The sequence below is a fragment of the Budorcas taxicolor genome, chromosome 2, assembly GCF_023091745.1.
Source record: "Budorcas taxicolor isolate Tak-1 chromosome 2, Takin1.1, whole genome shotgun sequence".
Lineage (NCBI taxonomy): Eukaryota > Metazoa > Chordata > Mammalia > Artiodactyla > Bovidae > Budorcas > Budorcas taxicolor.
In genome coordinates this window covers 7,754,034-7,776,091 of record NC_068911.1, presented here as the reverse complement: position 1 = coordinate 7,776,091, position 22,058 = coordinate 7,754,034, and the positions used below count along the sequence as shown (strand labels likewise).

The window sequence follows — 22,058 nt, the reverse complement described above, 5'->3', positions numbered from 1 at the left end:
ATGAGTAAAGGGGGTGCTGCCCGCGTGCACTTCAGGAAGGTCATGCCACCATCCAGGTGGAAGGGGGAGGCCGGAGTGACGGTGAGAAGCAGCCACAGCCGCCCGTCCCCTCTGGGTTGGCATCTCCCCCTCCAATGTTTAGGGTCTTCCCAGACCGGGCCCCTGGCTCCTGCTTCAGCCGGACACTTCCAGCTGGAAACACACCATCTTGGTGTGGGAAGGGGGCTGCCGTCAGAGCGTGTGCGGTGGTGGTGGGCCCAGCAAGGCCCTGAGTTCTGGTGGGACACGGCCTGCAGGAAGCCCTGGGCGGCATTCAGCCAGTCCCTGACCTCAGCTGAGGACTCAGGGGACGGACCCAGGGCCACCACCTGAACTTGGGCCCAGGTGAAAAAGTCCAGGACCCCAGGCCCGAGGCAGGAGCGTGGCAGGTATGGGTCTCTCTGCTCAGGGCCCAGCACCCTCCCCACCTCCCTCTCTCCCACTAGCAGAGCTGGCCCAGGGCCCAGCCTAGACTGGAGGGTGGGGTGGCCTCTGAAGAGCGCCCCTCGCTCTCCTAGCCCCCCTCATGGGGCTCCCAGGGGGCAGAGCCAGGCCACCCTCTCTCGGGGCCTTGTGGTCCCCTTGACTCCCAGGGGCTCCCGTCAGATGCCCCCGGGGCTGGGCCTGGCCGAAGCTGGCCCGGCCTCCCCAACGGCCAGCTACCGTGTGACACCAGACCACAGGGTGAGAGCACCTTTATTGTGGGAGGGTTGCCGCCCCTCCGTGAAGACAGGCTTGCGAGAAGCCACATCCTGGCCCCCCACCCAGCCAGCCCTGCCTCCTGAGGGGCAGTCCAGGCCTCGAGGGCAGGGAGAGGTTACCAGGGCCCAGAGGGAGAGGGCACAGCCTCCCAGTAGCACCAAGGGCGGTGGGGACAAGTCACTCCTGCCACAAGGAGAGACCACGGGGGCGGCGCCAGCACCTGGGAGTGTCTGCGTTTGCTGCTGTGGCCGAGGTGGCAAGAGAGGAGCACCAGGGCGGGTCCAGGGCAGAGAGGACCCGACACCCAAGAGGCCTTGAGGGCTGTGGTCTGAGCTGCTCTGGGGCACTGGGACCCGGGACCGGAGCCAGGCTGGGCCCGCAGGACCAAGCGCGGAGCGTCTGTCCCCAGCAGGGTCTGGGAATCAGGTGGCAACCCCTCCTTCTCCTTGGGACACGGGACTTGCCTTGCAACTCAAACTAACCCTAACCCTGCTGGTTCTCAGCAAGTCTGGGAGAGGCCAGGGCTGGAGGGACGCCCCCCAGTGGGTGCACCGTCCCATTCAATCCTCCTCCTCGCTGCTCAGTGACGGGAGGCCCTGGCAGGGTGGGTGGGGTCAGAGGGATTAGGATGCAGTGGGGGGCGATGCCAATTCAGTCTGAAGATCCTGGCACCCCAGTGCTCCTCTCTCACGGTCTCCAAGTCCACTGACTGTCAGGGGTTTATTCAAGGTTTCCCGGGCCTCCAAGAGCAGCTACAGGCCAAGCTGCCCACTTCCCCACCTGTGAAGCAGACCCCCAAGCCCAGGGAGGGGTGTCAAGGAAGGAGGCCGGAGGGTCCCCAGGGTCTCGAGCAGGGCAGGGCCTGCCTTCCTTCCCGGCTGGAGCCTCCGGGACCGCCCGGCCCAGCGCCTGCCCCGTCTGAGTGTCCCCGTGAAGAGGGGAGCTGGCAGGTAGAGAGAACACAGGTTCAAATCCTGCCCTGGTCCTCCACGGTCCAGGGTCCTTGGGCAGGTGATCCTCTCCCAGCCTCTGCCCCCATGTAAAGTGGGGGGAACAAGCCTACGTCCTAAGGGTTAAATGAGACAATGTAGGGAAGTTCCTCAGATGGGCCCAGACGGCTCAGGGACCCAGTAAATGACGAGTATTATGACGATTCCTGCACCCTGCCCAGCCACCAGACCCCGTCTCCAGCAGGGAGTGGGGGTGGGGAGGGCAGGGACCAGGGCAGGGCTCGGCCGGGGGCGCTGGGCCCCTCTGGCCCCTGCCTCTGGCATTGCCATATGTCCCCAAGGCCCCCGGGACCCAGTGTCCCTGACGGGCACCCAGGCCTGGAGCCCAGTCCCACTCGGGGCGTCCTCAGTGCCGACAGCAGCATCAGCCTCGGGGCGGGGTCTCTGGCGGAGCCGGGGCTCCTCTGGGAGAGCTGGCTTCTTACTTCCCGCCACTGGCCCGGCCAGCGCTCCTCTGCCCGGGGTCAGGCCCGAGCAGGGCGGCCAGGGAGCCATCAGGTGGGGGGCCTCCGCGCTTCATCTTGAGGTTGGCTCTCAGGGCGGCGTCCTGGCCAGAGCCCCCCTCAGGGGTGGCTTGGGGATCTGGAAGGAAAGCAGGAGGGTGGGCTCATGCAGGGCCTCCGGAGCCCGCGAAGCCCCTTCACTTCCAGTCCTGCCAGCCAGGGAAGCTCTGTGCCCAGTGAGGGGGCACAAAGCAGCTGCCAGCTCTAGTCCTCATGCATTCATTCCCTCACTCATTTATTCATCCATTCACTCATTCATCCATTCATTCACCCATTCATTCATCCATTCACTCATTCATTCACCCATTCACCCATTCATTCATCCATTCACTCATTCATTCACCCATTCATCCATTCACCCATTCATCCATTCATTCACCCATTCATTCACTCATTCATTCACCCATTCATCCATTCATTCACCCATTCATCCATTCATTCACCCAGTCATTCCTCCATTCATTCACTCATTCATTCATCCATTCACTCATTCATTCACCCATTCATCCATTCATTCACCCATTCATCCATTCATTCACCCATTCATTCCTCCATTCATTCACTCATTCATTCACCCATTCATTCATCCATTCACTCATTCATTCACCCATTCATCCATTCATTCACCCATTCATCCATTCATTCACCCATTCATTCCTCCATTCATTCACTCATTCATTCACCCATTCACTCATTCATTCACCCATTCCTCCATTCCTCCATTCATTCACCCATTCATTCACTCATTCATCCATTCATTCACCCATTCATTCAGTCTCCCACTCACTCATCTACTTATTCACTATTTACTCATTCATTCATTCTTCAAACAATGCTGACCAGGGCCAGGTTCCAGGCACTGCAGAGGTGCCAGAGATAAAGACACCCCACCCCATAAGGGAACAGAAGGCTCAGCGGAGCACAGGGAGAAGACAGGAGGGCGGCTTCCCAGAGGAAGAGATCCTAGAGCAGGCCCTGAGGCTGGAGCTGGTGTTCAGGAGGCGGAGGGACCAGTCTGAGCAGAGGTGTGGAGGTGGGAGGGGCCCCGGGCGCCTGGATGACGGCTGAGTCACCGGACACCAGGCTGTGCTAGGGGAGGGACTTTGGAGCTGTATGTCAGTCTCGGGCAGCAGGGAGCCACGGAAGGTTCTTGAGCAGGGGTGGGACAGGGGCAGACTGGCAGCCAAGTGCGGGGCCATCAGGGCAGGGAGAGAGGGGACCAGAGGCAGCACGGCGAGGGCAGCAGGGGAGGCGGGGCGGAGGGAGATGCTGGACTCGGCGGCCCGGGTCACCGCTCACCGTGGATCCCAATCATGTGTTCCAGGATGAGCACTCTCTCGGCCAAAATCTTCAGGGCCTCCCGCAGCTGCTGCACCCCCTCGCCCTGGGGTGGAGGAAGCGGTGGGGTCAGGGCCGCCCTGCTCCAGAGTCCTGTCCCAGCCCTCCACTTCCCTCTTGTCACCATCATCAACACAACGGCCACCACAGATAAGAGACACCCCGGCACCAGGGCTGCGGTTCGAACTCCAGTTCACAGACATGGAACTTGAAGCCCAGACGGGGTGACCAGAGTCCTGCGGCCCCACAGCCCGGAAGCGGACAAGCCGGAAATGGCCAAGCCCGGGGCTTCACACAGGCCTGTCTGCCTCCAGCCTGAGGTCGCCTGCTCCCGTGGCCGCCAGCTGCCTCCCTGTGTGCCCTTCTTTCCAGAAAATATCCTGCTGTGGGCAGAGCGTACGGGCCCATGCGGGGGAGGCGCTTTGCTGGTCTCCTTCCCGGTCCCACCCACCCGAGGGCAGAGCCCAGGCTTCCGGAAGGCCCGTGGGAGGGCACAAAGATGGCGCCTCTGCGTTCCTGGGGCCCGGCCTACACACGGCGAAGGGCCTCGTGTGTCAGGACACGTGAATAGGCTGATTAATGGAGGAGACAAGATGACAAGGTCACTTTGAAAAAAAAAAAAGTGATGGTAGAGAGGCAAAGCCCCGCCCTGGCGTCAGCAGCAAACAGGAACCTTTCTGGCTGGTGGAGCATGACAGCTCTGTCATGACACTCGGATTAATTGAGCTTAAAGCCGAAGAAAACCGAAGAGTGTGCTACTGAGTTACACAAGAGCGCTCTTCCCATCAAAGACCATGAGAAGCTGGGCTCTGCGGAGTGTCTGGGATGGGGGTGTCCCCAGTGAGCAGCAGCGGCCACAGGAGGCACGCTGATGAAACTGGGCTGGGGGACGTCGTGGGTACCCTCCCAGCCTTCCATCACAAGTGACCCCAGCATTCACTCCTCCCACTGCCTCTTGTGCCCACCATGGCGCCATGGTTCCAGCCTCTTCCCCCTTCTCTAATCCCATAAGGCCCTCTGGAAGGTCCTCTGATCCCAGCTTCACCCCCTCCAGCCCAGCCTGCCTCAAACAGCTGCCCACCTCCACTGCCCACTGCCCATCTCTCCAGACACCCCCAATCCCGGCTTAGCATCTCCCCAAGCTCACTCAGGGGGTGCTGCATGCCTGCTGTGCTGGACGTCTGGCCGAGCCCTGTCACACACACCAGGTGACTCATTCTCAGCTTGCCCCACCGGCCTCGCTCCCTTCTCATCATCCTGAGAAGGATGGGAAGCCAGCCACCCTTCCCAGCCATCCTGGGAAGCCAGCCTCCCCTCCGCTTCCCAGAAGGTATGGTCCCGACAGCCACGCTCGCGCTCCATCCATGCCCCCACCCTGCCCTGTCTTGCTCTGGCCGCTGTGTGCTCCCAACCTTCCTCTTCCATCCATCCTCTCCCACATCCGCCAGCCAGCTCTCCACCTGCCCATACACCCTTCAGTCCACCAGCACTGCGACCTTGGGCACGTCCGTGTGCCAGGCACTGTCATGGGAGGGTCCTGTCCCTGGAGAGAGACCCCACAGCCTGAGGCCTCCTTCAGAGGGTCTCATCAGCAGGTCCGTGGTTCCTCCACCCTCTCCAGCGGGGTCACCCCCACCCTCAGGCCCTGGGCCAGTCATCCCATCTGTGCTCCCCAACTGCAGCTGACCTTACTCCGGGCTGCAGTCACTATTCACTCCACTGCCTCCCCCGCTGGGTGGGCCCCCACACGTCCTGTGGCTGATGCCCCGCTCAGGAAGAGGTGTTGGTCCAGCTCTACTGGACTGTCCTGCAAGGACACAGCCAGGGGGCAGCAGGGAAGCACGGACCCAGGGGCACAGTTACCTCAGCGGCAGCTTTCTCCTCCTCTTCCGCCTTTCCGCCAGGTTCCCCCTGGGAAGAAAGTCACGCAGTCAATGATGGGTGCCCAGCTTCTCTACCCGGGACCTCTGCACAGGCCAGCATGGGCTTGACTTTAGGGGCTTAATTCTATTTCTAGGGAGGGAGGAGTCAGGAATTCAGGTTCTGGCCCTTTCAGGGATCAAGTGCCCTGTCCTTCCCCTCTGTTTCCCTGACTCTAAAATTGGGGCCAGGGACTTCCCTGGTTGGTCCATTGGTTGAGAATCCACCTTCCAGTGCAGGGGGACGTGGGTTCAGTTCTTGGTCAAGGAACTAAGATCTCACAGGCGCACTGCAATTAGAGAACCTATGCATTGCAGCAAAGACCCAGAGCAGCCAAAATAAATAAATAAAATGTAAAAAATTTAAAATTTAAATAAATAAAACGGGGCCAGTAATATCAGCCTCACAATAACACCTAGGAGGCCAGTTACTCTTATGTGACTTTACCTCTCTGTGCCTTAGTTTTTCCGTCTCCAAAATGGGGATAATAACAGTGCCTGCCTCACAGAGCTATTAGGAGGATTAAATAAATCACTCTCAATAACAAACTTGGGGAAGGCCTGCCTTTGGAGGCTAACACTCCTGGGTTTAAATCTTGGCTCTACTTTGGTCTAGCTGTATGACCTTGGGCAAGTTGGTTAACCTCTCTGGGCCTTAGCTGCCAGTTCTGGCAAAGAGGGAAAACAAAGCACCATCGCGTGGGGGCACTATGAAGCTTAAACCCACTATGGATGAAGAGGGCCTCCACATAGAAGACGCTCAGCAAAGAACTCACCTTCTCCCCCAGCCTCGTGCCTCTGACATAAGACTTGGGCATGTGCCCACTTCCTTAGCCCTAGAGTTAGGGGCTGAGTCTTGTGAATTCTTATTTTTAAGATGGGAATTGAGTGGTCAGCTGTCTATATCTATTCCTGGGAAGTTTAGAGAAAGCAAGGGACTCTACAGGTCACACAGCACATTAACCCAGGGGCCTGGGCTCCCCAGAAGAACCTCAGGACTCTCATCCGAGCCCTTCAATAGGAGGCTATTTCAGTCCTTACTTCATATGCCCGGGGGGTGTCCCACTTCCCAAAGTCACCCCTTCCCAACTTGGGCAGCTAGCACTGCACCCAGGTTGCCCGATTTTCTCCCTCTGCTCCATCCTGGCTGGGCTGGATCTGGCCATGCCTGGGGAGGCTGGGGGCCTGAGCTCAGCCAGGCTGCCTGGGGCAGACACCCACCCAGTTGGTACCCTGCACCTGCACTTGAGCCCATCACCCTGGGGGTGGCCCCCACACATGGCCCCACACATGGCCCCACACTTACAGACAGCCCCGTGGCGCCCCGCTCTCCAGCCAGGCCCTGCAGAAAATCAGACAAAGCAAGTTAGGCTTTGCCCCTCACAACCCCTTAGCCCTCTGCATGCCCTCCCCCTGCACTGGACCCCAGACAACTGAAAAACAGGACAGGAGGAAGGTGGGCGGGAGAGGAAATGAGGGGAGCCCCAGCGGGGCCCGTCTGCTCCTGGAGCCCCCGCCACCGGCCAGTGGGTGACCGTGGGCCTCCACCGAGTCCTCCATCTTCTCGTCTGTGAAATGGGCCAATGCCAAGTATGGTCATCACTTGGAGAAGGCACATGTGTGCGTGCGTGCTCAGTCATGCCCGACTCTCTGCGAGAGAGCCCCCCAGGCTCCCCTGTCCATGGGATTCTCCAGGCAAGAACACTAGACGGGGTTGCCATCGCCTTCTCCAGGGATCAATCTCAAGTCTCCTGTGTCTCCTGCACTGGCAGGCAGGTTCTTCACAGTCTGAGCCACCAGGGAGGCCCTTGGAGAAAGGGACCGGATGGCCACGCACACATCCCCCCAGCGCTCGGAAAGGGCCTCTGCGAATGAGCGACAGCAGTGGGGATCTCAGGCTTCCCTGGTGGCTCAGACGGTAAAGAATCCACCTGCCAACGCAGGAGACCTGGGTTCGATCCCTGGGTCAGGAAGATCCCTTGGAGAAGGGAATGGCAACCCACTCCAGAATCCTTGCCTGGGAAATCCCAGGGACAGAGGAGCCTGGAGGAGCTGGGCAGACTACAGTCCATGGGGTCGCAAAGAAATCAGACACAACTGAGCCACCAACGCTACTCCTACTAGTGGTGAAGGCGAGGGTCCCCACGTGGGCTCCCCATCAGCACTGAGGCCCAGTCAGAAGGCTCCCTGGAGCCCCAGACCTGCGCATTGAGCCATCCTCCAGCACCCCGACCTGGCTGGCCAGGAGGCACCCCCACTCAGCCTCTCCAGAGTGGAACTCCTGGTCTCCCGCCGGCCCAGCCGTGCGGCCCCCACCCTGCGGTCTCTCTTTTCCATGAAACGGCTCTGCGGTCGGCAGCTGCTCCTGTAAGCACCTCGCAGTTAACCTTCCGCCTCCCGCCCTCACTGGATTTATTCCATCAGCCAGACCTGTCAGCTCCACTTTCCAGGTACGTCTGTTTCCTCTGCGCTGCCCCAGCCTCCTCCCGGGTCTCCCTGCTCCACTCCCCAGCCCCCGCCTCCCACTCAAGCCACAGCCAGAGGGGCCCTGGAAAGATGAAAATGGGGTCCCAGACGCTCCCTCCCTGACACTCGATAAGCCCCCCTTTCACTGTGACCCAGGCCTATGCATCAGCTCTGCAGGTACCCCCCTGCCCACTTCCCTCCCACCTCACCTCCCCCGACACGTGCCTTCGCTCAGGACCTGCCTGGCGTTTCCTGGCCCCAGAACCTTTGCACTTACACTTCCCTTTACCTGCAACGCTCTTGGCATCTTTGCGTGACTGCTCCTTTCTGGTTCCTCGGGTCTCAGTCGAAACCTCACCTTCTCCTGTCTGTCACCCCGCTCCGGCCACCCCCCTCCTGTCGCTGCAGGTCCCGCCCCAGTTACTCTCTATCACATCTGCCTCTCCCGTCAACTACCTGCTAGCAGAGGGCAGGGAACCTGAGAAAGCCAGAGTGGGACCTGGGGTGACCCCGGCCCTGCCGGGCCCCCGCTCTGCTCCCCTGCTGGGTGACTCTGGCAAATGACAGAACCTCTCTGAGCCTCCACGTGCTCCACTGCTGGGATAACACGATGGGGACCCTGAAAGGAGTTGCACGAGCAGGTAGGTGGGGGAAGGATCGGGCACACCATCCTCTCTGACCTTGCCTGTCGCTGTGGGCTTGGGCCTCTGGAGGGGGTCTTGCTGCCCCCAGCCCTTCTCATGAGAGCCTCTGTCAGCCTCACATCCACTCCTGCCCTTTCGTCAGGGGTGAGCTGTCTAGCCTTGCAGTGGGAGCCCCGCTTCTCAGTCACCCCCGCCCCCCAAGGAACCTGAAGCCCTCGGTCTGGATGAGCTGCAGGAAGCTCTGTGCAGACACCCCCAAACGAAACCCTTCCTGCCTTGGTGTCCAAAGTCCCCCCCCCTCCTCTGTGTGATGTCCCCCACAGACCTCTGGGGCCCTGCAGCACAAAGCACTTCCCCTGGCACTTTGTTTCTCTTTCACTCCCTGTAACAACCCACCGGGGAGGCCCCTTCTTAGCAGCCAAGGAGCCGGAGCCCAGAGAGGCTGTCTTTCTGTCCAAGGTTACACAGCTGAGGAGGCAAAGCAAGCTGGGGGTTGGGGCTGCACCATCAGGCTTCAGAGTGCCCCCCCCACCACAGGCAATTCTCACAACGATTGGCCTTGGCTGTGATCCTGGCCCAGCTCCACACATGGCCTCAGGTTAGCTCATCTATGAAACGGGAATGATGCTAACTTCTCTGGAGCTCAGGTAGGGTGGTCAGCAAAGGGCTGTTGTTGCTAAGAAAACCATGATCCCATGCCTGCCTTCCCCTGGGGCCCACCTGGACCCAGGTGGGAATCAGTCAGGTGGGCTGGTTCCTTCCTGAGCAACTGTGCTGGTAAGAAGCCCGGTTCCTCTCTTCCTGGGGAGACAGTGCCCTCACCCTCGCCAGAGATGGGCGAGACCTTACCTGGGATCCAGGCGCACCCGGGGGTCCAGGGGGGCCGTGTGGTCCAGGGGGCCCTGCCGGCAGAGTCACAGATGGTCACCTGGAGCCGGAGACTCCCCCTGCCCCCTCATCAGCTCTGGAGAGGGGCCCTCCCATCCCGGGCCCCGCCCTGGGTCTGTCTCCTTGGGCAGTGCAGAAAGGGGAGGTGAACAAATGGTGAGGGAGGGGCATGGGTTCCCCGGCCCCCTGCCCACCCCCAGAGTGGAGAGCCCACTGCAAGCCCCTCTCCCTGCCTGCAATCCCTACACCACAACCTGATCCTATTCCCACAGCTTCATCCACGGGGTGGGGGTGGGGGTGGGGGTGCCCTGCAGCCCCTCCCCAGCCGGTCAGTCCTCCGGCAAATCTCCCTCCAGCCTGCCCCGCCTCGGGACCTCAGACCTCACCTCCCTGAGGCCGTCCTTGCCTGGGTTACTACAACTGCTGCCCATCATCCAGAGTGGTGGTCACCCATCCACACAGCAGCCCCCACCAAGTGGCTTTTCAGACAGGTCTCTCTCAGCCCAGCCTCCTCCACCTTCATCGGTCAAACACCCTCCTGGAAAGTCCCTCTGGGTCCATGCCTTTGTGGTAGCTGTCCCTTCCTCCTGGAGTGTCCCCGTCCCCTCCACATCCCAGCAAACTCCCACTAGTCTCAGGCTGAGCGTCACCTCTTCCAGGAAGCCTTCCAGGCACCTACCCCTGCCTCTTCTTTAGGCAAATCCCTGACAGTGACCAGCCGCTGCTTCTGGCCACTACTGGTTTGAATGCCAGCCTCTCCTCTGGGCCAGCGAGCCCCCAGAGGATCAGGCCAGGACCGATGGGTGCAGTGCAGGGTGTGGTGTTCATGACTAAATGCCCCGAATATTTGGAAGAGTGAGGTCTCTGCACCCCCTGGGCTGCTAGCCTGTACCAGAGTGCCCCCTGGCATGCCTAGGGAGGACCTACAGGAAAGTGACCCCTGGGTGGGGTGACGGCCTGGACGCGGTCTAGCTAAAAGGCAAACACCCTCCCAGTGCCCTCCTCAATGCTGCCTTTTACATGGGGCCACCCTGGCCCAGCCGTGATCCCAGCCCTGCTTTCTGGGACTCTACGGGATTCACTGAGGGTACCGCCCACTTTCTCCACTAGAATGTAAGTACCATGAGGACAGAAATCTTTTGTTTATCTGAGGATCCCAGGAACCCAGAACACGGGCCAGCTCGTAGGAGGTTCTCAGTGGATATTTCCTGACTGCGTGAGACACTGAAAGACAGGAATGAGTGCCCGGCCTGGAGCAGAATCAAGGGCGCCCCCACCCCCGTGAGTGCCCAGGACCTCTGTTGCTCATTCATTCAGGGGTAGAACCTGTCAGAGGAGACGGCCACACATCTGGGCTCTGGCTCCCCGCCCACACACCCCACCTCCCCCAGTGAGTCCCATCCCCTCTCCCAGGATGCTGCTTTCTGCCTGAAGGCCCAGGGCCTCCTATCTCTCCCAGGCACCTGCCCCAGCAGCTCCCTCGGTCTCCCCACCCACCATCACCTGTGCACACCTCCTGGACCTAGGCCTCCGGCACCCAGAGACCCCTGCTCTAGCTCACTCAAGGGCGACCCGGGGCTGCTTCATGTGGGTGTCAGGCCACCCAGAAACACTGTGCCCCGTTCCAAGGGAGCTGCCACCGAAGAGCAGCAGGGCCCCCACTCAAGCCACTGCTGGCTGGGGCAGACCCAATGCCCTGCCAAGGCCGTGAGCCCCCAACCGGCCCCCTCAAGACCGCCAGCCCAGGTGAAGCCCAGGAGTGGGTACCAGTGGAGACCAGCTGCTGCTGCTGCCCTCTGCACTCACCTGGGGGGCCAGGGGGACCCCGGGGCCCTGGGACGCCTGCCAACACTGTGTCCACGGCCGCGGAGGCCAGCTGCACGTCTCCACCTGCGGGAAGGGCAGAGTGGCCTGTGACCCACGGGACAGGGCCGGCAGGGCTGGGGGGCTAGAGCTGAGTCCCCCAGAGCCTGGAAGAGCAGCCCCGACCCTGCTGGGCCTCACGCAGCTACTGCTCCCTCGGCTCAGAGGAGTTCCCTCGTGTGTAGTCACTCAGCCGTGTCCGACTCTTTGTGACCCCACAGACTGGGGCCCGCCAGGCTCCTCTGTCCATGGGATTCTCCAGGCAAGAGTATTGGAAAGGGTTGCCATTTCCTTCTCCAGGCGATCTTCCCAACCCAGGGATTGAACCCGGGTCTCCTGCATTGCAGGTAGATTCTTTACTGTCAAGCCATTAACACAGAGACCAAATCAGAGCGCGGGGGAACTCTGTGGGCTGTTTAAAGTACAAACCTCTTCCTGAAATTTCCAGGTCCTGAGACTCCCGCCCCGCCTTGCTCACCTCCCCGCTGTCCAGTCCGGACTCTGTTCCAGGCTCCCCTCCACATGCCCATCCTGACACACCTGACTAGCTCACTCTTGTGGGGCCTCCTCCAGGAAGTCCTCCCTGACCACTTGTCTGAGCCGCAGGACCCCGGGGCCGGGTGGGGTCTGTCTTGTGGCCTGGGCCCCTCCAGGGTGAGCCCCATGTGACCTCAGACCCAGAAGCAGACATCCAGGCTTGGAGACATCCAGGCTGGGGGTGGCTGCCTCTGCCTTTCCCCGCCTACCCCCATCACAGAAGCCTGGGCAGCCCTTCCATAGGCCTCCTGGCCGGTGGGCCTGCTACAGCTGCTCAGTGCTGGCTAACCAGGTGCCTCCACCGGGAAACCAGCACCCCCCCCCCCTTCCTAAACGTTCACATCTGCACCCTCCAGGCAGTCTGCCCTCTCTTGGGGACCCCAGGCCTGGGGAAGGAGGGTCCTGTCTGAGTGGGGCTCTGAGCACTCAAGGCGGGCAGCAGCAGATGTGGGGCATCACGCCCAGGCTGGGCCGGCTGAGCTTTCAGTGGCCCAGGGATGCCGGGCGGTTGAACCCTTAGACACCCAAGCATCACCCATCCTCCTCCACCAAGGGGCACCACTGAGCCCACCACGAGAGTGAGACGTTTGGATTGCCAGTGACTTCTTTGCTCTGGCCCCTGCACACGCGGAGGGCCGACAAGGCACCCCGATCCCCTTGGGAATGAGTCCTTCCCTCGTGGCTGGGGGCTGGGCAACCCAGAGCAACTCCGTCAGGCTGTATTACCACTCTTGCTCTAGGGATGGGGAACCGGAGGCTCGGAGCGGGCCCCTGTGATTCAGACGTAGGTCTACCTGCGGCGCTGCCCGGGGAGCGGGGCGGACAGGGCGGAGGGGGGCGGGGGACGTGGAGCGGGAGAGGGCTCGGGTTTCTCTGACGGCTGACCAAGAGGCCCCTGTGCCCCCACAGTGCCCGGGATGCCACCCACTCAGAATCCCAAGTCAATCTCATCACCCGCTTCTTAAAACCTTTCTCAAAACCTTTCTCGTTTCCCAGGGCCCTTAAACAAAGCTACGCCCTCCATGGGCCGCAGGCCCCACCCCCGCCCCTTATCTGGGGTGCCCTCCCTGGACCCGCCCTTCCCCCGTGCTCCGGCGGCGGGTTCTGTGTGTGCTCAAGGGCGCCCTCTCGTGCTAGACTGTGGCCCCTGCAGGCAGGAGACCTGCTCACTGCTGTATCCCGGAGGTTAAAACATACAGTCCCACAGGCGGGAGGTGCTCCATCCATCAGCGCCTGTTCAGGACATCAGGGGGTCAGACCCCAGGGGCAGGAGCTGATCACAGAGGCAGGGACAGGCCCCTGGGGCCAACCTGGGGTTGGAGGGGACCACCCCCCACCTAGGCTACCCTGTCCCCCCGCCTGGCCAAGCCGAGGCCCCACTCAGGGACAGTCTGCTTCACGGGGTTCCAAATTCTGGCCCTCCTTCCCACCCCAGCCCTCAAGCGTGACACTCACTGTCCTTGTCTGTCGGTGGCTGCAGGGAGTAGAGGACGCCTTGGGGGCCGTTTGGAGGGAGCCCCGGGCTGCCTGCTGGGCCAGGGGGGCCGGGGGGTCCAGGGCGCCCCATCTCTCCAGGAAGCCCACGGGGCCCTGGCGGCCCCAAGAGGCCTGTGGGGGGAAAAGAGGAGTCACAGGAGGGCCGGGCCTCGTGACTGACATTACAGAGATGAGAAATAGACCCAAGAGGGCAAGGTGGTGGCCCGTAGTCCCAGAGCCTCCCTGGAGGGCTCTCCTGGGATGTAATGAAATGACTTCCCCTCCGCAGCCAGTACAGAGGGGACTCGGGGCAGCCAGGGTGGAGGTCAGGGAGGTCAGGTCGGGTCAGTGAAGTCAGCGGGTGCTGTGGCCAGATGACCTCAGCCCTGGGGTAGGGGCAGCGAGGGTGGTTGCCAGCCTGGCCCAGCCCCATACCTGACCCCGACAGGGTCCAGGAGCAGCCGTGTGACCTCTCGGCATTGTTTACATGGCAGAGCACAACCTCCAGCCCTCAGCAGCCCCACCCCCGCAGCTGGAGCCTTCTCTTCCCATAGTCCCGGGTGAGACCAGGCCCCAAAGTGCTTGGAAGGACGCTGCCCTGGCAGGTGGCGGTGGGAGGGAGGCAACCTGGAGCCCTGCTAGATGGCAGTCATTAGCCCCACCAAGAAAGAGGCTGTCTGGGATGCCTCACCTGCTCGGACAGGGGAGAAACCCCAACCCCCTTCCCCCACTGGACGAAGTCACATCAGGGTATATGTGTGGGTGGGTGTCCTTACCAGGAGGCCCCGCTGGGCCCTTTTCTCCTGCCTGACCCCGGTCACCTTTGGAGCCTGGGGGACCCGCAGGCCCTGGTGGTCCCGTCTGTCCAGGGGGCCCTGTGGATAGAATGAAATGAGGCCTGAGAACATTGTGGGCTGAGCTGCCTCCATTGGCTCCAGGCTAGATGATGTTGCTGTCTGGTCAGATCTGCCCCCTCACCTGCCATGGGCAAAGGGACCACATCATTCATCACAGTATACAAACCAGTTTTGCTCCTGTTCACTTCTATGATCTCAAGAGGTGCTTGTGTTCCCATTTGACAGGTGGGGTAAACTGAGGCTCAAAAAGATGTGGCCCCTTGCTGCAAGGTAGCAGCACCAGGCTGTAAATGAGTTAGAACCCTCTCTCCATGTCCTGCTGTCTCTTTGCTCAGGCTCGGGGACTGGGATTCAGGCAAAGATCGTCCCAATAAGGCCTCCTGAGAGACCCCAGGAAGTCCTGGAGGGGTTGCCTGACCCCTGGGGATCTCCAGGTCCCAAGGGTGGGCAAGAGTAGATGGAGAGACAGGAGGCCCACTGTGTGGTCTGCAGACAGTCCCTTCTCCCTAGGGAAGGCCTAGGCCTGGGGAGGATGCTCAAAAAATGCTTCCTGAACAGATGGAGGGCTCTTTGGGGACCCCCCTGGGGCTGCCAGTTTCCAGGGATTCCCACTTGGTCTCTGGGATTCCAGGATGCACCCAGGTGTAACCATTTGTAGGGTTTGTGCTCCACCTGGTGACCATACTGGGAACTACATGCCCCCCATAAGAAGAAAGTTGCCTTGGGAGAACAGAAGCCCCTCCCAGCTTCCTCCCTCCCCTCCAGGGGGCACTGAGGCCTGGGTCCTTCAGAAGAGGAGAAACCCCCTTACTTCCCCCTGACCTCTGCTCCCTCTTCAGTCCCAGAAGAAGGATTTGAAGAAGACAGGCCTTCTGGGAGTGAGACTTTGGGGAGAGTGGCTAGAGAGGTGGACCCAGGGCAAGTAAGATGCCCCCTCCTCCCATAGCAGCCCGAGCTCACCCTCCATACAGCCTCCAGGCCCTTCAGAAGCCTGCAGAGTATCTGCTGCTTCCCTGGCCTTGGGACTGGCCACTGGCGGTCAGTTCTTCCATTGCTGGGGGTCTGCAGGCAGCGGAGGGGTCAGAGTTGGGTCTGGGCGGAATTGCTAAGAAACTGGGGGCTCAACTGGGGGACAGCAGGAGGAAGGGCGTCCCCTGCAAAGAGCTCCGGTGGGGCTGTGAATTATTGAGTCAAAACGGCACTGGATCGCTGGGTGACCCCAGGGGTCACTTCTCTGAGCCTCAGTTCTCCTGTGACCTGAGCTTTATGAGCTCACTGGAATGATTAGCCATGATATCTGTACAGACTAGAGTGATATAAAAATCCTGAATAACTGGCACAGCCCAGATCCTGACCAGTCAGATGAGACCTCAGCCTTAAACCCTGGAGTTCAGCCGCATGGACGGTGGCGGCTACACCGCCACTCAGGGTTAAGTCCCAGCACAGTGCCCGGTGTGCGGCAGGCACTCGACAATCCTGACTATGGTATTAGAGTTACTATTACTGTTCTGCAGTCCCAGAGAGCAGAGCTCAGTCCAGCGGAGAGAGACTTCACAATGTGGTGGGAAGAGTGAGAGCAACAGGCCAGGGGGTGTCCTCCAGCTCTGGCCAGAGAATTCAGAGGGGGTCCCCCAGAAGGCTGGGGGAGGCAGTAAGCCCCCACCGCTGGTGGTGTGCAGGCAGGGGCTGCTGTAAAATTGAGCCAGTCAAGGATGAGCTGGGCTGGGGGCCTCCGTGTAGATGCAGAGCGGCAGCAGGGCAGCCAGTGCAGACAGTAGCTGGACTGCGAGACAGCAGGGAGTGCTGAGGACTGCGGCAGGCTGCAGACTTTGAATGAGATCTGTGGGGGCAGCCGTGACTTAGCTGCAGCCAACGGTTCCTTTTTTTCTTCCATTATTTTTTTGGCCACATCACAAGGCATGTGGGATCTTAGGGACTGAACCTCATCCCTTGTACTCGAAACACCAGGGAAGTCCCAGCCAATTGTTTCTGTAAGGGACTGCCAACCCCAATGGCCAGCTCTTCCATTTTTCTAAGAGAAATGAGAAATCCTGACTTTTATGTGAAACCCCCCAAGTTTTAAACGTTAGCTCAGTTTTCTAAAATGCCCTTTGGGTGTGTATGACCTACTGGTGGAGACCCTGGGAGGCCTTCCCCCCAGCCAACTCCTTGCCCCCTGCAGGCCTCACTCACCGGCCGGGCCTGTGGGCCGTCTCTGGGGCCCGGGGTGGGCAAGCGGGATGGCGTCAGGGAGGAGACCCTCGTTCCAGGGCGGTGGGGTGTTCTGGGGCGTCGGCAGGTCATTGTCTGGGCTCGAGGGCCGCTCCGCTGCTTCCAGAAGGAGAACCTGGGCCGGAGAAGGGCAGAAGGTCAGGCCCGGGGCACGGGTGAGCAGGGACGTGAGCGCCAGGGGACCAGCACCGCCCGCTGCTCGTGGGACCACGAATCCCCTACTGGGATGTTCTCTCGCCCCCACCTCAGAAAGCCCTCCGACCCTCCGGCTCAGGCAGGGCCCCTGCGGACACGTTCAGAGCCACCATACTTTTCTCCTGGAGTTGCCGTCACTGGGATTAGACTGTGCTTGTCTGAATAATGACCACGGTCACTCCCACTTCACTGGTTCTTCCCTAGAGAGGGACTGGGCAGGCTTGTCCCCCACACTGTCTGGCTCAGGGCACAAACAGTGCGGTCAGGGAATGTTTGTGGCTGGCTGGCTGGGTGCGAGCAGGGAGAGATGGACAGAGGGAAAGAAAGAAAAGGAAAGAGAAGGAAAGAAGAGGAGAAAAGAAAAAAAAAAGAGGAGAAAGGAAGAATAAGCGGGCCCAGCTCAGGGCCTGAGTTTAGCAGGAGCTCCAGGGAAACAAAGATGGCTACGGTCACTCAAGGTCCGCCTGGAAAGCAGCCCATCTTCTCCCCCACAGGAAAGCAGGGGTTAAAACCCAAACGGACAGAGCCTCAGTAGGGAGACACTTCCTAATTCACGGCACCTGGGACCCAGGAGGGCTTCCCTGGAAGCTCAGCTGGTAGAGAATCCGCCTGCAGTGCAGACCACAGCTCGATTCCTGGGTCAGGAAGATCCCCTGGAGAAGGGACAGGCTACCCACTCCAGTACCCTTGGGCTTCCCTTGTGGCTCAAACGGTAAGGAATCTGCCTGTGATGCAGGAGCCACCGGAGACCTGTGTTCGATCCCTGTGTGGGGAGGATCCCCTAGAGGAGGGCATGGCAACCAACTCTCCAGTACTCTTGCCTGGAGGATCCCACGGACAGAGGAGCCTGGCGGGCTACATCCCACGGGGTCGCAAAGAGTCAGACATGACTGAGTGACTAGCACTTTCACTTATCAAAACTGTACTTGGGGCTTCCCAGGCGGCACAGTGGTAAAGAATCCGCCTGCCAATGCAGGAGAGGTGAGTTCGATCTCTGGATTGGGAAGATTCCCTGGAGGAAGAAATATCAATCCACTCCAGTATTCTTTCCTGAAGAATCCCATGGACACAGGAACCTGGTGGGCTCCAGTCCACGGGGTCACAAAAAGCTGGACCGGACCAAAGCCACTTAGCGCACGGCACATGGAGCCAGGAGGTCCGGCTGTTCCCAAAGATGCCAGCAGGGGGCGCCGCACACCGGGATCTGCACAGGGCCGGCGGGCAGGTGCTAACCCACGCGGACCCACCCACCCACCCCAGAAAAGGGGGGCACTGGGGTTCCCCCGCCATATCAGATGGAGCCTGGTTTCTCGTCCCGATCTGCCAGACAGGAAGGAAGAAGCCCAGTGTCTCATGTCTCCCCCCACTCCCCGCCCCCCCACCCCGCCCCCGCCTTAGAAATCCGAACCCCACATCCAGCTAGATTCTCAGACTCAGAGCCGCCGAGAGATGAAAGCGCTCCGAGCCTGTCTGGGGGCCGCTGGGAGTGGAATCGCTGGCGTCTAATTCTGCAGATGCTGCTGCCTGAAGGCGTCCAAGCTCCAGCCCCGGTTTATATCCCACCCAACCCTACCTGCACCCACCCCAATCACCAGAGTCCTGGGGCACCTTAATTCCAGGAGGACCCGATGGGCCCCCGGGCCTCTCCCAGGGGCCTTCGGCCTGTCTGTGGTCCTCGCTAGCCCGCCTGCCTAGAGCCCACTGCCCCTCCCCTCCACCTGCCCGCGTCCCCTCCTGCAGCCCCCCACGACGGCTGTGGGTGAGGACCTCATGCAAGGTAAACCCGGCCGAGCTCCCCCAGCAAAAACCACCTGAGACGCCACACAGTGCGTTCACAGGTGACCACCTCGGCCTCCACTGGCCTCCCCTGCGTCTCCTCCACCGGCTCCACTCCAGCCGCCCTGAAGGCGCCAAGCCGCTGAGGACAAGACCTCCCCACCCCTCCAAACCGGGGCTCCAGCAGTGCCCTCCACCAGCGCTGTCCCTGCCCCCAGCCCCTGGAAGATTCAGAGACTCCGGAGAGCTGTCCCCTCCTCCCTGAGTCTGTCTGACCCTCCGGGGAGAAGGGGTGTCCCCGCAGCCCCTGTACAGTCACTCTGGAGCAACAGCACTGGCCCTGCCTTTGGGTGTCAGGACCACCTGGGCAGGGGTGCCCTCCTCGCTCTCGGTCCCCAGGCCCCTGCACACATTAAGTACCATGTGATGGGGGAGGAGGCTCAGGCCCCGCCACCAGCCAGGCTGGTTCGAATTCTGGCTCTCCCACTAGATAGCCATGATATGCAAGCATCGTGACCTTTGTGGGCCTCAGTTTTCCCATCAGCAAAATGGGGGTGACAGCACTGACCCTGCAGGGCCACAGAAGATCAGGGGCACAGCACGAGGGCACCCAGTTACTCCTGCCAATGCTGGGGTGGTGTGCGGGGGGGGGGAGTCACGGGAACAAATGGCTGCCTTCACAGCGCCCAGGCCTGGGCTGGGCTGTGGTTTCCTGGGTGCACAGAAAGGGTCCTTCTGAGCATCTCCTCCCACCAGCTCTGCAGCATCCCCGGGGCCTGGGTGACAAAGTTCCCCAAGACTCTTGGGAATAAAGTGGCACCCCAGATCTCAGGCCCCCATCTGTGTTGGGTGGGTGGGCTCCTGCCCCATGAGGCTCTGGCACCCCCCAGGGCCCCTGTCTCTCAGCCCCTCCCCCTCCTGGTCCTTACAAGCGCTCATGACACAGGAAGGGCCACTGCAGCCATGCCAGAGGTGAGGTGGAAAGAGAGGCTCAGAGACCGCAAGGGACTTGCCCAAGGTCACCCAGCCAGTCGGCAGTGGGGCCAGGGCCCCGTGTGGTGCCTCGTCCACCTCTTCACAGCTGGGCTGCAGCCCTGGCCTCGGTGGAGCTTCACGGAGGCCCTGAGAAGTGGAGCGGCGGGCTCAGGCCACACAGCGGCTTCGGGGTGGAACCTCCTCGTGGAGGGGAGGGTTGCAATTCCTGCCCCAGCCCCTGAGGGGACGTCCACTGGGAAGCTGACCGGCCATGGCCAAGGGGTGGAGCTGGGGGGACAGGCCAAGGAGACTTGGCTGTCGGTGTAGGGGATGGGGGCCCCGGGGCCATGCGCGAGGGGCTGGGGGTGGGAACTGTCAGGACCTGGTGGCCAGGACTTGGGGGCAGGACGTGAAGACAGGGGTGGCCCTGTCTCGAGTCTGGCTCAGGGGATGGTAGGATCGCCACCATTCAAACAGTGGCACAGGAGAGGCCAGGTTTGGGGGTGAAGGTCACCAGTCAGGGGGACGAGTTGGATACAGCATCTTGGTGCGTTGGGGAGGGCTCCTCCAGGTGAACGAATGTAACAGGAAGGAGCCAGGAGCAAGGGGAGTGTGACTTGGAGGGATCAGGGTGGGGGGCACCCAGACTGGGCTCCTGGGCTCCTTTCGTGGTAGGGTTCCGGGGCCCCCCGAAGGGACCCTCTGCCTGCAACCTCGCCCCTGCAAAAAAGACCAAGCTCACTCCTTCCTGGGGCACCTCCTTCACAGACACCAAGGCCCACAGAGCCCGTGGATCCAGGCAGAGGAGCCACGGGCACCGTCAAGTTAGAAGCAGCCCACTCCGGAGCTCAAGCCCTCATGGTCTGGCCATGGCAAACCTCCTGGAGAAACTGAGCCGTCTCTGCTGGGCTGAGCTCACCGGGGCGGGCAGCAGTGGGCGGCATGGGGACTCAGCTGAGAAAACCAGACTCCAGCCAGCCTTCCATCTCAGGAGCTCTGATGACGTCACTGTGGCCTGGCTGATTGGCCAGGACACCACCCTCCTGCACCAGACACCAGTCGTCACCCAGGGAAATCCCCTCGGGCTCCCTCCCACTCGGTCTGGTCCTTGGAGTCAGAGTGTAAACTGAGGAGGAGGGGAGGAAGGAAGGCAGGAAACTTTTTTTCTGCTGGCTTTCTACCCCACGATCCCCCAACAGCCGCTCTAGCCTATCCCAGGAAGGGGGTGGGAGGAATCTAGATCAGATCCCAGGTTCGGATCCTTAGGCAACTCAGGCGCTGCAGGGAGTGAAAATCGAGCAGTCATTTGCGGTTGCCTGGCCTCCAGCCACTTTCTCTTCCTTGGCTCTAGAACCCTTACTGTGAGCCAGTGAGTATGCCCCGGAGAAGGAATCATCACTGGCCAATTACTCATTTTCCAAGCTCCCTTGTACCTAGGAGGTGGGCATATAGCCTAGTGTTGGCCAATGAGACATAGTGAATTTCTTGAGATACTTTGCTTCACCCTCTACTTCCTGCCTTTGAACAATGTATAAGGATGTGAGGCTTTGAGCTGCAGCAGCCACTTTGTAACCATGAGGCACTGACCATGACGCACTCTGGTGGCTCAGACAGTAAAGTCTGTCTGCAGTGCAGGAGACCAGGGTTCAATCCCTGGGTCAGGAAGATCCCCTGGAGAAGGACATGGCAACCTACTCCAGTATTCTTGCATGGAGAATTCCATGGACAGAGGAGCCTGGCAGGCTACAGTTCTTGGGGTCACAAAGAGTTGGACACGACTGAGTGACTAAGCCTTTAGCACTGACTGACAAGAGGACAAAAGCCAATTCACTAAGAAGGTGGAGAGGAAGGCTGTGGAGGGAGTCTGGTTTCTTGAGTCACCAAGCCAATCCCAAGACCACTAAGTCTGGACTTCCTATTGAACTAACAATAAATGCTAAGAAATAAGCTGCCAATGGCTGGGTTCACATTGCTTACCACTGAATGTATCCCTCTTGATATGTCAAAACAGGGTCTTGAGGAAGCAGAAGTCAAAGTTTCCAGGCCTTGGACTTACTGCTAGCTGCCCAGGTTCTACCTCCCCGTCGGGGATCTGCCTGCCCGCTTCTGCCTTCACCCACCTGACCCCAGCCCCCAACCCCAGCTCCATGCTCTCTCTGACCCCTGTGGGCTCCCCTGACCTCACCCACCCCTGAGGCTGCAGGGCTGGCCTGGCTGCTAGCCTGGTCCGTGTCCCCCGCCCTCTCCAGGCTGCTGCCTGCCCCTCAGGGCCCTCTGATGGGGCGGGTGAAGCTCCCAGGGGCCCTGCTTCTCCAGGGGACACTTGGGCACAAAGCAGGCAGGTGGGCAGCTGGAGGGTGACCCAAAGAGGACACAGGGGCTGAGACAGGAGTCTCCCATCACCATCTGGAAATCCAGAAGGGACCCCGCAGCTGTCACCTCTCTGGACACCTGTCTCAAGCTACCTCATCTATCTCCCCACCCAAAAGCCATCTGAGGTCATCTCTGTGTATGAGCCAGGGAGGGGCTGGGAAGTCACCCCTTCCGTTTCCACGTTATAGGGCAGCAGGCTGAGGCCCAGAGCTGAGAAGGGCCCTGTTGTCACTGGGTTATTACTGGGACAGCCTGACCCCCACAG

General features: G+C 60.7%; 1 protein-coding gene across 1 annotated transcript in view; it reads right to left on the bottom strand.

The window, feature by feature from the left end:
- Positions 1–2,172: 2,172 nt before the first annotated feature.
- COL26A1 (collagen type XXVI alpha 1 chain) overlaps positions 2,173–22,058 on the bottom strand; it is a 164,323-nt gene continuing 144,437 nt past the window's right edge. Inside the window, exons 5-13 of the mRNA XM_052635965.1 lie at positions 16,436–16,589; positions 14,162–14,260; positions 13,365–13,517; positions 11,316–11,399; positions 9,471–9,523; positions 6,818–6,853; positions 5,456–5,503; positions 3,554–3,638; positions 2,173–2,333 (exon numbers count right to left, since the gene is read on the bottom strand). Coding sequence (XP_052491925.1) covers positions 2,173–2,333; positions 3,554–3,638; positions 5,456–5,503; positions 6,818–6,853; positions 9,471–9,523; positions 11,316–11,399; positions 13,365–13,517; positions 14,162–14,260; positions 16,436–16,589 — 873 coding nt within the window. The remainder of the gene's footprint in view (positions 2,334–3,553; positions 3,639–5,455; positions 5,504–6,817; positions 6,854–9,470; positions 9,524–11,315; positions 11,400–13,364; positions 13,518–14,161; positions 14,261–16,435; positions 16,590–22,058) is intronic.